This window comes from Hipposideros armiger, unplaced genomic scaffold (assembly GCF_001890085.2).
Source record: "Hipposideros armiger isolate ML-2016 unplaced genomic scaffold, ASM189008v1 scaffold_45, whole genome shotgun sequence".
Classification (NCBI taxonomy): Eukaryota; Metazoa; Chordata; class Mammalia; order Chiroptera; family Hipposideridae; genus Hipposideros; species Hipposideros armiger.
The window spans coordinates 4,822,997-4,838,386 of NW_017731395.1; the positions used below are offsets into that span (position 1 = coordinate 4,822,997).

The window sequence follows — 15,390 nt, forward strand, 5'->3', positions numbered from 1 at the left end:
CTAGACTGAAGAACAAAACGACAGCAACTTGTCTGTTCCCCTTCCCCCAGTTCCCCAGCACTGTTCCCATCCCCCAATTCCCCAATTTAAAAAAATCTTTAAAAAAAAAAATTCACATGGACCTAAGAACTGCCCTAAGGGGTTGAAAGAGGAGAAAGCTAAGGCACCAAGGGGCTAAGTGGCTTGTCCCCAATTCACACATTCATGTCGAACAGAGCTGAGCTTTTAAACCTTTAGCCCAAATTTCTGTTTCTCATGGTTACTGAGGGATACAGCGTATGGAAGGTGATGGGAAGGACTTGGGCATGATACGCTGAGCTTGGGGAAGGGGCAGGTGAGATTGCCCAGGAAGACTGTGGGGTCTCCTAGCTCCTAACTGCCCCCACTTACTTGGCGTAGGCCTTCTCCAACAGGGCGCTCCAGAATTCACTGCCCTCTTCGGAGTGCAGGAAAAGCAGCTCCCCATTCTTGGTGGGCAGCCTGTCGTCCACGACCACCTCCACCCACTCTCCGTACTGCCAGAACTGGGGGCGGGAAAACACAGCGGCTGCTCAAGGCAAGAAGCTGATGGGTGCAGTGAGTCTCTTCAGGGAACCTCAAGAGGCGCCTCTGTGAAGATCAGTGTTCAGTCTCGGGCCTTTCGTGAATTCGAAGCTCCTTAAGAGCAGGATCTGTCTTACTTATCCATGTACATAGTAGGGGCTGGAAAAAGCAGGCAACATCCAGTCCTGTGTCTGAGTTTGTGGATAAGAAAACCCGCCCAGCATCACACAGTGGTGACAGTGGGTGGCTCGGATCCACATCTCATGACACGCACTCCCTAGCCTTGCTTCAAGACCGTGAGCCCTGGGGGAGGTAGGAGACGGGTGGACGTGTGGGTGACTGAATGGCTGTGTGAAAGCAGCTGTTCTCAAACTCAAGTGTGCCTCAGAACCTCCTGGAGGGACTGTTAAAACACAGGGTGCTGCGCCCCAGCCCCAGAGCTCCCGAGTCAGTAGATCTGGGGTGAAACCTGACAGCAAGGAAAGTAGTGTCAAGGGCCGTGAGCAGGGCATGATACCTGAAAATGAAAGATTCCCGCATAGCTCTTCTGGAAATTCTGGTCCCTGGGGACCACCCGGTAAAGTAGCTCTTCATTCAAGGTGAGGGAGGCAATGGCCGCCAGGAGCCAGCAGTCACCTACACCAGGCCATGGAGGACACACACTGGTCAGGCTGGGCCTGCAGGGTCCCTGCTTTCTCTGACCCTCATTGTCCCACTCGATCCAGAGCCCATGTCACCCCTTTCCCTTCTAAGTCAAGTAGACTTTCTTCCTCCCATGTCTGAGCATGGGCAGCCATCAACTCCTGCTGTCTCAGTGGAAGTCGTGTACTTGGATTGAAAGTTCTCTGCTCCTCCCTATGGCCCCCCGAATGCTGACCATTTCACATCCCTAAGCACTCAACCAGTGAAGTAAAAAATGAAAGAAACAAACAAAACACACAAAAATAGGTCTCTTTGGTTCCTTATTAGCACCTCTGATAAAACATTTGGTTGGGGGAAACATTGGATCTGTGGCCAGCCCAGGATGTGTGTGTGTGTGTGTGTGTGTGTGTGTGCTTGTGAGTTCGTGTGTGTGTGTGTGTGCACGCATGCTTGTGTGTGCACGCATGCTTGTGTGTGCATGTGTGTGAGTGTGTGCTTGTGTGTGCATGTATGTATCCCTTGCCCTGCATGACCTTGGATGAGAGAAAGTTGGCTCTCCATGTTTGTTTAGAGGTCTGCCCTTTTGTGTTTCAGGGCTCACCATGACAGCCTTGATGCCTCATTGCTTATAACACTCTTGAGATATTGATTAGCATTACAGCATCATGATTTGAGGCAGAAGAAATAAAAGTCAAAAGTGGTTTAAAATTCTAGAGCTTGGTAATGGTCACTCCTGAGATCCACAAAATGCAAAAGACAGGAAACCCCTTTCCCTGAGGGATGGGACCTCCCAGACTTATGCCACTGAGTGGCACTTCTTTGGAAGGCATCATTGTCTCTTCTGATGTCAACCTCAAAAGATTAGGCACAGGCCCCAGATCCCCCTTGCTCACCTTCACATCCTGAGGTGGACCGATCATCCTGACAGTGATACCAACTTTTGTCACATCTGTTTATATACTTATTCTACACCAGTCTCTGAGATCTCAATGTCCTTACGTGGGCTTCTCATTGTATGAAAGGCTATTTCATTTTACTGGCCCAGTAGCTGCCTCTTTCCAGTTTCATGGCAGAGCCCTACTTCTAGGAGTCTAGGGTTTGCTGAACAAGTTTCTCCCACTCATTCAATCCAAATGGCTCCAAAATCCTGCCTGTGTGTCTCATCTTTCACCTTTTCCATATAAAAAAATCTGAATATCTCAGTGCATCTTCAGATGGGAGCCCCTTCTGCCTTTTAGAGACCTCCTGAGGACCTTGTCTAGCTCCACATTTTCCTTTAACACTAAGGCCAAAGCTGCATGCATAGTCCAGGGTTGGGAACACTCTGGTTGCCTGAGCAGGAAGTAAACTGTGGCCCAGGAACCCACCTCGGTGGATCTGTCATCTGCTCAGAACGGCTCCATCACCAGGTCATCCTAGAAAGTCCTTTGCTCCATCTGCCTTCTCTCCCAACAGAGTTTCATGATTTGGTGCCAAATTAATTCCTTTCCCCTCTCCTTTACCAAACCAACTTCATATTCTTTCTCGCGTGCTCTCTCTCTCTCTCTCTCTCTCTCTCTCTCTCTCTCTCTCACACACACACACACACACACACACACCAATCTTTCCGACTCCCATCTCTCACCAAGCTCCATTTCACTGACAATCAGGAGTCACAGGTGAGAAGAAACCTGGCAGCCAAGGGAGATAGGGTTCAGTCATGGGCTTTGGTTATACTTCTCACTTAAAATGACCCGAGGGGGCAGCATGTCATTAAAAGGCAATGTCCAAAGAGAGGACAAAACAGCACAGTGTCCTCCTTCCCGCCAGTATTCTTCCCATGAACACCTATGATCATGACATTCCCCTGCTCAAAAACCTTCAACATGCTCCATGCTTACGAACAAAATAAAAACTAAAATGGCCTCAAGACTCTTCACAATGTGCCTCCACCCCACTGCTCCAGGCTTTCTCCCATGGTAAATGGGAGAATCTAACCATGAATCTAATCTCCGGTCAAACTTGGATGTGCACAGAGTAGGCCCTGGTCCTTTCCCCTGCCATGCTTTTGGTCATTTGCTCCCTCTACTTGCAGAGGGCTCGCCACAGCACCACCTGGTGACTCTCTCCCCTCATCCACGAAGCCTTCTCTGCTGCCTCCCACCCTAGCTTCAAGTTGCCTCTTTTTCTCTGAGTTTCCTAAAGACCTTAGTTACACCTCTGTGTGCACTGATCTCAAGCTGCTTCAGATCATGATTATGAACCAGATCGGACTCAAAACCCCACTTGTGCATCAGCTACTAGGCGGGACTTTCTTGACCCAACCTCTGAGCTGCTTTCGTGCCCCATGTGCTCTTTCCTCAGACCCCCCCCCCTGCGCCTCCTTCAGTCACTCAAGCATGAACTGTCTCTCACGGCCACGCCTCTCCACTCTCTTCCTGCAGAGCAAAGATATGGATCCTTTCATCTTGGCATCCACAGCAGGTGGCTGGCACATAGTAGGGCTCCATGTTTGATGAATGAAAATAAGCAAGTGTCCGAATGAATGAACGAACCGTATTTTGTTCGTGTGCAAATCCCCAACAGCACCTGATGTGTTTGCACCCGAATCCACCTGGTGCGTGGGGCAATGGAGCCCAAGCAGGAGATGCATGAACCTGACAGATCCGACCGCCACCAAGATCAGGGGCCTTCGCCGCTAAAGCTCTGAACAGAGGGAGATAACAAAGGAAGACAATCAGAGGCACAGGCCTCTGGGGCGTGGACGGGGTGAGTGTTCTGCAGCCCTCTCTGAGCCAGGTGGCCCCTCACAGAGATCAGAGCAGCCACACGGCCCTTACGACTGGGCATAGCCTGCCTCTCTTCTGATAGGGACATTCTTGCTCTCAGCCAAAGCTGCTTCCAGCAGCCCACCTAGAACGCTCCTTAGATATTACAATTCCAGGCACGGGCATAAAATGTCCCTCAGCTGCTGACATCAAATAGGGCTGCCCAGCTGGAGGACACTTTAATTTTCTCTTCATCTGCCTCACTCCTGACATTTCACAGGGCCCACCTGGCTCTCACGGCAAGCACAGAGCTCTGAGGAGATGCAGTGGGTACGCGGGCTCTTGGATGCCTGCCAGCGATGATAGAAGGTGCAAATGGATTGTCATGGCAAAGACGCTTTTTATAAGAAACATATCCAAATGAGTGTGTTCCCCTTCAAAAAAAAAGCCCTCTTGGGAGAATAAACATTTACTCTGTGGCTTAAAATATTTCAGGAGCTTGTTTTGAGGACCTGCCTTCAAGCCTTGTGGCACGTTACTGGGGTTCTTCTCAGTGGGGACACGGCTTTGATCTTTGAGCACAATTTTAATTTTCAAAAGCAGCCCAGAGGCTTTGGGCCCAAGTTGAGCAGTAAATAAGGTAGACAAAACAAAGCTGGGAGATAATCTTGATGGGCAAGTTCCTCCTCCCCAGCCACCGCCAATGAGGACTGGTCATGGACTACACTTTTGGCTAATCAGGGAGGTAGAGGGGGGTCTTCAGGGTCACTGACGCCATGGTAAGTCGGGGAACCAGCTGAGCTTTGTTCTTCCTGGCCCTTGTTCAGGTTATATATGTAATGGGTTTCATATTTATTAAAATAATAAACTGAGTTTTTTGTTTGTTTGTTTGTTTTTGTTTTGTTTTTTTTAGCTGAGCCATTCTGCTACCTGTTGGCAGCTCAGCGGCTGCTCAGCTCGGGCTGGACTCGAGCCGCTGTTGCTCAGAGCTCACACTCTTGAGCGAGCTCTTAACCAACTGAGCCACTCGGCCGGCCCTTAAACTGAGTTTTTTTTATTCCACTCAAGTCATGATACCTAGAAACCCACCCCCCACCACCACCACCACCCACCCATTGCATCAAGGGGCTTCAGGGCTTCTAGAAAACAGACAGACCCCAATCACAACAATGAAGTCATTGGTCTGCTCTGTCAGGGAAAGTTTTAAGTCAATCAAGAAACAATCTTGAGTCAGGCTTTGTTAAAAAAGAAATCTCTGAATTCACAAATTCCCTTTACCTATTACAATCAAAGCTTGGAGGGCTGAGCATTTAGTGTTATTATAGGTCATGGGTAGCAAGAAGTCAGGCGATAACTTAAGGGAATCTCTCAAATACTAAGGAAGATGCTTCTGGGCTACAGAGAGAAGGAGAGGAGGGAAAGAAAGAGAAATGGCAGACATTTGAACCCCTTCCTCACCTTGAGGTCAAACGATGGCAGGAGTGGGAACAATAGTTTCAAACCCCAAGAGGAAGCCAAAGCAGAGAGGACTACAGTCTGTTTCCCACTGGGAACTTTGGGAGCAGAATAAAAATGGCAGCATAGAGTACTGAGCCTGAGAGAAGATGAAAGACAATGGCAAAGAGCGCCCCCTAGCGCTTCACAGGGTGACTGACTGCAGAAGCTGTGGTGACTGTGTGGGTCGGGGACTGGATGAAGTGTGTGACATGTCAGCGCACACTGAGATGGGCCTGAGTCAGCCAGGGAAGGTCCACTGGACCCTGATGGTACCAGGAGAACAGACTACACAATACGCCAGTCACATCTCCAGGAAACCAGCCAGGACCCAGCGGTCAGCACTGGTCATACAAGGACCCGCCAGCCCTTGTCTCACAGGCCGGAGGATACGTGGCCTTCTATGTATCTAGGTGCCATTTGGGGGAGGCCAGAGAGGGGCCTTTAAGAAGCAAGAAACCACCAAACAGAGCGACTGAATGATGAACATCTATCCAAAAGAGAGGAGAACCTAAAACAGGCAGAAGCGGAAATCCCTTTAATTGGCTACTTTATGTTTCCCTCCCACTCGTGGTCAGTGGAAATCAGGGACCCCCAGCAAACTGAGAACAGCCCAAGAGAATAAAGAACACTATGGTGCTGGCACATCTGCATGTCATGCAAAGATTTTTGCTAACATGTGCTTGTCGTGTAAAACTCCACCTTCAATATTGGATCACAGCTGAGGCCTCCTTCACCTGCTCTTCGGTACAAGGCTGCTGTCAGGGTTTTATACACAGGCTCCATTTCAGCGCTGCACATCGTGCTAAGCAACGGCGGCAGCCGCCCTCCCCCTCTCCTTCCCGCCGGTGAACATGCCTTTCCAGCCCTCAGCATTTAATTCCTCCTTTTTTGATACATTAAACTCCTCCCACCGCGCCCTCCCCCCACCACACACACACACACACACACACACACGCACACACACATTTGCTTCACTGACAATTCCCGTCTCTCTGGCTAGACTGGAAGCTCACTGGAGGCCGGCAGCGGGCCCAATACTTTTCGTAGGCCCCCCAGCATAAAATGCTTACTTAAGAAATCACATAGGTACAAAATTGTCAGAAGATTTGCAAAATGCATACCTTGAAGAGAAGCTCTGCACTCACCTGGGCAGCCTCCACAGAATTAAGAAAGTGCTGAGTCATGGAGGAAAGAGATACCCAACCAGCTCTCCGGAAAACCCCCCAGGTCCCCCGCGGCCTCTACAAATAAAGTACAAGAGGCCACCAGAATGGTGCCAGCAGTGGACACCAGCACATGGCCCAAGCAGGAGCCAGGCCAACCACACCTGGGCAGACACAACCAGCCCACATATGAGGACCCAGGGAGGATCAGTCCTCCAGCGCCATCTTGGAAAGGAGGGCACACCCCTCAGAAAGTCAACCATCGATTCATTCTTTGTTCTAAGACTTAGCACACAGCTGCCATTATGACAATGATAAGTATTGTGAAATCTAAGAGAAACTTTTTGCATCGGTTTTCAAAGTCATACACTAACCAAAACTGTTTAGAAACGAATCACTAAGAACCGTGGGCCTCCGTTGTACTTCTAGTTCCCCTCTTCCAACACCAGTTGGCCCCAGATAACGAGGGTTTCTTATGTTGCAAGTGCCTGCTGCCCAGTGTTTCCATTCTCCCCACTGCAAGTCTGGCTGAACATGATCCTGCTAACAGACCTTCTGCGCTTCCCACTGCCCTTAGGAATACATTCCACAGTTCCTCAGCCAGCACCAAGGCCCTCGTGGTCTGGCACTGCCCCCTCTGCACTCAGCTTCTGCCCTCCCGGCTCCCTCTGTGCTCCAGCCCTGCCACGTCCTTACGAGTCCTCCCCAGGGCCCTGCTCTTTCTAGCCGCAGGACCTTTGTTCATATTCTTTCTGCTGTCGGGGGCCCTCTTCCCATCGCTCTTTACCAGGAGAGGAGAGACAGTGCCTGTTTATTCGAAGAAGGTGCTTAATAAGTATTTGTGTTAAAATGAATGAGTGAGCCATGAAAGTTCTTCCTGATTCTGACAAATCAATATGTCTGATGAGCCACATGTCCCTTTGCTCTTATAAGCAAAACTAACCATCCCTGAGCCTGCCACGTGGTCCCCACCTCCTGCTGTATTTGTAAATTAAAAATCTAGCACACGTTACTGGAATATCTCCCTCATTTTTGTGGTTGCCTTCGAGCAAGGTGCCATTGTTCTAGAACAGCAGTCAGCAAACTGCGGCTCGCAAGCCACATGCAGCTCTTTGGGTACGGTCTGACTCGAAAGTTTGCCAACCCCTGGAAGAGCCAATCCTGTCCCTCACAACAATTTAAAAATTATTCGAGAGCCATAAATACATTTTACATAATCACCATTATGTGACTAATATCCTTTAAATATTTTATAAATGAAACTATGATCGTTTTATTTTCATTTTCAATTTTACTTCAGAGCCACATGCACGCGAGCCGCAGTTTGCTGACCCCTGGCGGCTCTCCTGTCTCAAAAGTTTGCTAGAGCAGCACATCAGTCCCCCCAGAGACTCTCAAAAAAAGATGGGGTGTTCGGATCACCCTAGGAGGAGTGTCACCAGTATAGTTTCAAAGATTAGCCCCAAATCTTACTGGTATTTTTCTGAGCAGTGGCAAAGTAAGTCCTTACGGCAACTATAATTTTCATATCCTCAAAATTACTCCTTTTGAGCTGTACTATATATAATAAAGCACACTAAGTAATCCACTTTGGTGGCCCCCATAGGTTGGCTCGCATCTCCACTTTCTGGTTCCCATGGTTACCCAGAAGACACCCCTCAGACCTGACAGCAGACCTGGGCAGCCGGGTGCAGAGGGCGACTTTTGGCCAAGAACAGTTCTTGGCAGGTCATCTTTTGAATCGGAGGCCATCTTGCTTTACCTTCTAAGTTATCAGTGAGGAAAAAAGGGGTGCGGGGGGGGGAAGAAAGAAAACTCTTCACAGCTGAAGGAACTGATTCAAATTATTTCAGTGTTTCTTCTAGTTCATGAAGCCCATCAGGCCAATTCTTATCTCATTTCTGCTATTGTTGAAGGAATAAGGCTCAATGGCGAGAAACTGCTTGCGGACTTCCTACTTGCCCTCTTAGTTCTAAACCAGACCTTTAATGCTATGGAGAGAAAAAATTTTCTTAGTAGATTATAAAAAGGGAACTGATTCACTGGAGCGAAAAAAACATCAGTAAGTAAATACATTTGGGGCTCATGTTAAAACATCTCAGAGCCAGTTACAAGGAAGGGGTGTGCTGACCGAATTTAATTATAATGCCCATAAGATGCAAAAATAAGACAAAACGCTGGAAGCCAGGTCTAATGGAGAAAGAAACAAGAAGATAAGCCCTTGATTCGTCATTAGCTCTGGCCGAGGCTGAAATCCACATGGCAAGGTACGAAGTGGCTCTTCTCTGTTTGTGCTGGGACAGGTTACACAAGTTGTCAAATTCCCCCCTCCAAAAGTGACCAAAAATGGTCTGGCACCCCCGAATCAGTCCTGGGGATCCTGAGGCTTCCCAATGTGCACGCGGATCCTTAAAATGCATCAAGTATTAAACACAGGATAATGGAGGGTCTCGTGGCAAGATGAAGACGGCCTCCCACCTCTAACACATTAAAAGACGAGGCCACGTGAACCCAGACGTAAACACGCCTGGGAGCCGAGTGGGGTGTGATGGACAGAAAACAAGGCGTTTTTAGTCTGGGAAAATATCCTGAGTGCAGTGCCTAAGAGGGGAAAAAAATGCACAAGGAGACAGGACAGAAGCAAAGCTCTTAGGGGGAGTGGCAGGCGGGACCCTGGCCAGGTTGGTGGGCAGGCAACCACAAAGAAAGCAATTTCAATCAGCAGCCAGTGCAGGTCTGCCTGGGGCTCATCCACAAAAAAACATCATTTCTCCAAAGACCAAAGTAGGAACGCCTCGCAGCAGTTCAGTGCAGATCAGAAGGGCGAAAGCTGATTAGAATGCATCAAGTCCAAAGGGTCGGTGCCATAATTCAAGCCCAGCAGGGCCCTGGTGTAGACTGAAGGGGATAAACCGGTCAAAACTGGCTTGCCGATCTATTCTGTTTGGCTCGTGCAGTGCCGGCCTACATAGTGATTGATATGTTTGAACTAGGAGGTTTCACATAAAAAAATAAAATAAAAAACCCCAGATTTCTGGCTTCTCTTAAGAATTGCAGAATCTGGCCCCCATTCCTCTCTATATGGTTATCATACAAATATTTATTGAGCATGTACTCTGTGCCAAGCACAATTCTAGGCCCTCAGGATACAACAGTGAGGAACAAAATCCTTGATGTCATGGAGTTTCCATTCTAGTGGGGAACCAACCAATAAATAAATACATGTGCCAGGTGGTGGTGAAAGCCATAAAGAAAAGAAAAGCCAAGTGAGAGGAATGAGAATAACTAGCGGGTGCTATTTGATGTAGGGCAGTCGGGGTAGGCCTCCTGGCTCCTTTACGGTAACCTCGAGTTCAAGTGTGGGATGGGTCTCCCATCATACCAGGCATGGTCTCTAGTTGGCCACAGTCCCCGCTACTCTCCATTGTGACCCATTCCTGGCTGACTTGACTCATTTGTGTCAGGGCCCCTGGAGTAAATCCTTCCATAGAGCCCTTCAACTCTGGCTGCCCAGGAGCTAGGAGAGAACAGACATTTGGGAAGCCCAAAGGGGTGGACAAATAACAGCAAATGGAATTTGAAGAGATAAGGCAAGGGGGTACCCTATAAGAGGGGCCAACACCCCAAGCCAAAGTGATGGAGGGCAACTCCTCAGTCACTGGCCTGGAAAGCGATGGTAAAACATAGCCCTTGAGACCTGAACAGGTGTGCAGAAGGGGCTCAAGGTGTCCCTGGGGGATCCCCAGATTTCCTTCCCTCTACAGAGCATAAAGCTGGGGAGACCAGGGGGCAGGTCAGGGCCCAAACTCGAGGCAAGAATGCAGGCTGACCAGGGGCTGGATCATGAGAGCCAGGAACAAACCTCTGGGCTGCATGCCATCCTGGGGGACCCCCAGGTGAGGCACAGGGGACTCAGAGCAGGCGGTGAGAAGGTAAACCGAGTGCAAAGTAAAGAGGGTCCCTCCCCAGGGAGCAGGGGGGAGGAGGGGAGTGGGTGGCCTCGTGCAATTCCCTAAGCCGATGAGAAACCCCAACTGTCCTTTTACAAGGTGACTATGAAAGGAGAGGGGCCCTGGGGAGCAGGCTGTGCCTCTGTACAGGGCGGGCCCCATCAATTTCTGTTGGCTGGCCAGGGATTGCACAGCCCAACATCAGCAAGAACAGCTGAGAAGGCCAGACGGAGATGACAGGGCCAAGAGAACACGTCTACAAGAAAATGGCATCTGGGAAGGGCTTATAAAGTGGCCCACACTGCTGCAACCAAGACCCTGCTTGTTTCGATTCTTCATGTCAGTGTAGCCTCTGAAAACAGAGGCGGCGTCGGTCTTTTGTCCGGTAAGCAGGTGGCAGCCGGTGTGGTTCCATGAGGACCAGGCTCGGATGGGAGGAGGAGAGAGCACAGGGGGGAAGGGGAGGCCCATGTATTCCCTGGGTGGTGGGAACCGAAAGTGCCTGCCTGTGAACACAGCCCCCAGTGCCACATGGGGCTTCTAATACATGCCCAGGGCTGAGCCAAATCTCACAGAGGCCCGAGCACAGCCTGTCACCTCATGCTTCCTTGCTCCTGCAAGGGCCTGTCTCCCCCTCAGCTTTCCTCCAAGTGAGGCTCCCTGCAGCCTTGGGGACCCGGATGTTGCATCACCAGTGTCTGCAGGTGGACCCCAGCCTCGCTTAGCTATGCTCTTGAACCAGCCACGTGTGCTGGTCCTGATGGCTGAGGTGAGGGCAGCAGTGTGTTCCTAACAAGTCAGACAGGGCTGGAGGAACCCCAGATTCATAGCCTGTCCTTGATGGAGAAATCACGCGTAGGCCCTGGGGTGATGTCTGCAAAGTGGTGACCTATACAGTGGGCGGTGCCCTGAGCTGTTAGGCACAGAGTCAGGTCCTAATGGTGGGAGTTCTGTTGGGTCTGCGGAATATGTTAAAATGACTCTCCTCTAAAAGTGGAGGACAGAAGCACTTCAGTAAGTACCGCTCTGTGTAAGAATCAGCCATTCTTTGAGACTTGGTTTTCAGATCCAAACCTTGGGCTGCTCAGCCAAGATGGCACTCAGGGAGTGCCCCCCCTGGCCTGGCATCACTCACCGCCTCCTTATAAGGTTAATAGCTTCAAAGGCAAGTTAATAACTTCCCTTTGGCAGTGCAGGGAAGTCAAGATCTGATCTTAGAATAATGTTTTGAAATACATAAAATTTAAAAATAGGGCTATAAAAAATTATATTGGAACAGTTTCCAAAATATATTTTAAAAAATTGTAATAAAGCCTGTGCTTCTTTATGAATGTTCCATATAAAAGATTTGGAGTGTAGCCTAATAAACAGCATAATTAGGAGGTAGTAATGAGTAGAAGTGGTATTTTGAGATATTTGCAACAATTGTAAAAGGATAGGAAAACGACCTGTGATTTCTGTTACTGTGCTTGGTTGCCTGCATTCATGCTAAAAGGAAATAAATCAGCGAGGGTTAGTGTCACTAAAGATATAAAAGTAGAATTCTTTCATGCTCTTGAAACAATGCTTGTAACCCACTGGCTCAAATTCATACTAAAGTGTAAATGGTTGTCCTGTGTCTTTTCCTCATAATAGACCAGACAATGGTGATAGTGGGATGAACATGAAGGCACTGAGTACCAGGAATCAAGATAGGGGGGAAATATATGCCTCAAAGAAGGGGAACCACCCCAAGTAGGATCAGATCCCATTAGCAAAAGCAAATTTGCTCCATGTGACAGATGACTGGATGGCAGAGAACTGCCACCTGCAGTTTTTCTGCTTCCTGGAGGTCTGACCCTGTGCTTTCCAGAATTAAAGAGTGGGTTTGGCCCTTTCAGTTCACTGAAGCTTGCCCTGATTGCTCAATAAAAGTAACCATTCGGTCCCAGGGAATTGATTTACTTTGTCCCAGTCCTTGAAGGATGCTATAGATCAAAAGGTTCTAGAAGAGCACTTTTAAAGATGCTGACACCAGTGCTGAGCGCGGTATGCATGCCGCCCCCCACCCCTCCACCAATTCCAGGGGGGCAGGCCCCTCTTGGTGCGGGCGTGCTGACTCACAGAGGAAAACTTACGTGAGGGATGCGTCAGAGAAAAGGCACCTGAATTTAGGTCGTCATTGTTAGTTTTTTTTGTCTTTTGAGACACGTGAAATGGGCCAGACACTTTCTTTTCAAAACAAGAATACAGAATAGAAAACTCTATTCAGTAAATACAACAAAGATGAGAAAGGCGTCAAGTCTATAGAGGTGAAGAGAAAAATTCAGGTCAAGAGGGAAAGGAGGGTAGACGAGATAAGCACACAGCAGCACAAGAAAACACAGATATAAGACCAAGAGGGAAAAATAGGTGGGGACGCCCAGATACAGGGAGAGAAACCCCAATGCCCAGCAAACCTTCAAAGGAGAGCTTACCTCACGACTAATCCTGCTCAGCATGGAAAATAAACCACCCCTAGATCAAAAGTTTGGATAAACACTATAGCACTTATTCAGAAAGCGCTCTCATTTTGTCTAAATTCTAGACGTCTCTGCTCATTTGTTAAAAAGAAGAAACTCTGCTGTTCCCTACGCCTCAAAAGAGCAAGTGTCAAAATTTTCCAGAGACCAATGTCTTCTGTGGTTGTAGAGGCACATCCCTCCTGTGGCTTTGGGGCCCATTTATGCCTAGAGCCATTTCCAGTCCTGTTGCATTTTCACAACCATAGGCATAACTAATGCCTTGTCTCAGCAACAGGCATGACTTACTGTGTGGCATGCACACAGCCAGAAATGTGCACTTCGTGAATTAGAGAGAGTCTATTTCACCGGCCACAGAGGCTTCAAGAAGTTTGGGGACATGCATGAGCCGATATTCAAGGAAGAGGCAGACTGTGCTGGAACCGCAGCAGAGGGACAAGCAGGGTTTCTGCGGTTCCCCGAAGGATGTGCCAACCCTGAGCACACACTGGAAATGGACACCCACAGGTGTGTCCCTCAGGGAGTGTCCTACAGGGAGTCACACACTTACAGTGACTCCATCACAATACGGTGTTCCCTGAGTTTTCCTCCCACTCTAGTGGGATGCCGTGTGTGTGGCCCTAGCTAGACATGGTGAGTATGGGCTCTGCCAAGACAGGAGAGCGTGGAGAGGCTGGGGTTGCAGGAGACACCCGTCCTTGGTGTGCCCAGAATGAAGAGACCCAGGCTTGGGGACCCAGGGACCGCTTTGGTTTGGGGGCTGTTTCATCAAAAGACACCCATGTCATTACTTGTGTAGAGGCCAAAACCACACTGCCCTGCTGCAGAGACCGAACCGCCCAACACCAAGTCATATTCCACACTAAGAATTACTGGGGCAATCGAATCTTTAGCATGACAGAGTTTCCCACCTTTATTTTCCTATAATGAGCTCCCCGAAGAAAGTCAGCTCCTGGACTCTATGTCAGCACAAACTCTGACGGGAGCCAAGAGACCGACATGTTCAGGATGGAGGCCATGGTTGAGCAAACAGTAAGGAGGAAGGGGCAGTGGGCGCCTGCCATGACTGAAGCAGCCATACATCAGACCTGCTGACAAATACCCTCAATGTCCAAGAATGTATGGAGAAGAACATGCTGAGCAACATTTCTTATAATAGTGAGAAGATAGCTCATGCCCATCAGTGGGAGACAAGATAAATCAACTGTGGTACCTCACACAATAGAGTACAGGGCTCGGGGTGGTTAAAAACAAACGAAACTTTTTATACACTGATATGGAAAGATCGTCAGGCTCTTTTACTAAATAAAATAATAGCAAATAATGGCAAGGTGCCAAACAGTGTTTACAGTATGCTACCTTCAATGCAAGAGAGGGACAAACATTAGACTATGCATTTAGACTGGCTTGAATTTGCGTTAAAAGAACACTGAAAGGATTTTTTTAAAAGTGGTTTGCAGGGCAGTGAGGAATGGAGTAGATTTTCACTGTAAACTTTCAGTTCATGTAATATTTAGATGGTGTATATTCAGAATAATAATAAAATAGTAACACAAAACTATGGGAGGGGGAAGGCATCATTTTCATTATATAGATCAACTGTTAAAAAATAATAACAATAAAATTTTTTAAACCTAGATTGGGCCCCACTGAGCTGTGTCGGACTCTGAAAAGCCAATGAAGCAATGAACAAACATTAATCCACGTCATTTAACAGGTGCCCCATGGCACCGCCTTGTTCTTGGGTGAGGAATCTCTCCTCGTAATCTCCCCACTATCTACCATTGTCCAGGGCCAGCCCTGGCTCCAATCTCACAGGCACACAGCTTCCACCCTGGTGCTGAGAGGCACCACTTTTCTACTTGTTCAGACTCCATCAGATCAACAGGCCCTGAGCCCCCTACCAAGCGCCTGCCCCTTCAAGAAGTTAAGACTTCCTCTCTGTTCATTAAAAACCACCTCCTCAGCAGCCGACCTAACCCAAAGCGGCATCTACAGAGAGGCCCCACTGACCTTGACATGAGCTGGATTCTGAGCATTAGTTTGGGTTCATTTTCTGCACTTCCAGCTACCGCCTCCATCCAACAGCAGCACACACTCACCATGGTCATGTTCAGGCCTCTTTCTGCAAACGCTGTATTCCCCTTGTTTAAAACTAGTCAAAGGAAGATCTATCTATCTAAGTCAATCAATTAAAAGGCACTTACTAAACACCTTTTCCAAAGTGAAAACATCTCTAACAAGAAGCCGCTAGCTCGCTCAAGAGTTTGAGCTCTGAGCAACAGCGGTTCGAGTCCAGCCCAAGCTGAGCAGCCGCTGAGCTGCCAACAGGTAGCAGGATGGCTCA

General features: G+C 48.7%; 1 protein-coding gene across 1 annotated transcript in view; it reads right to left on the reverse strand.

The window, feature by feature from the left end:
* Positions 1–15,390, reverse strand: part of CAPN8 (calpain 8) — a 65,485-nt gene that overhangs the window by 45,489 nt on the left and 4,606 nt on the right. Inside the window, exons 3-4 of the mRNA XM_019639585.1 lie at positions 1,061–1,179; positions 391–524 (exon numbers count right to left, since the gene is read on the reverse strand). Of these exons, the coding sequence (XP_019495130.1) occupies positions 391–524; positions 1,061–1,179 (253 nt within the window). The remainder of the gene's footprint in view (positions 1–390; positions 525–1,060; positions 1,180–15,390) is intronic.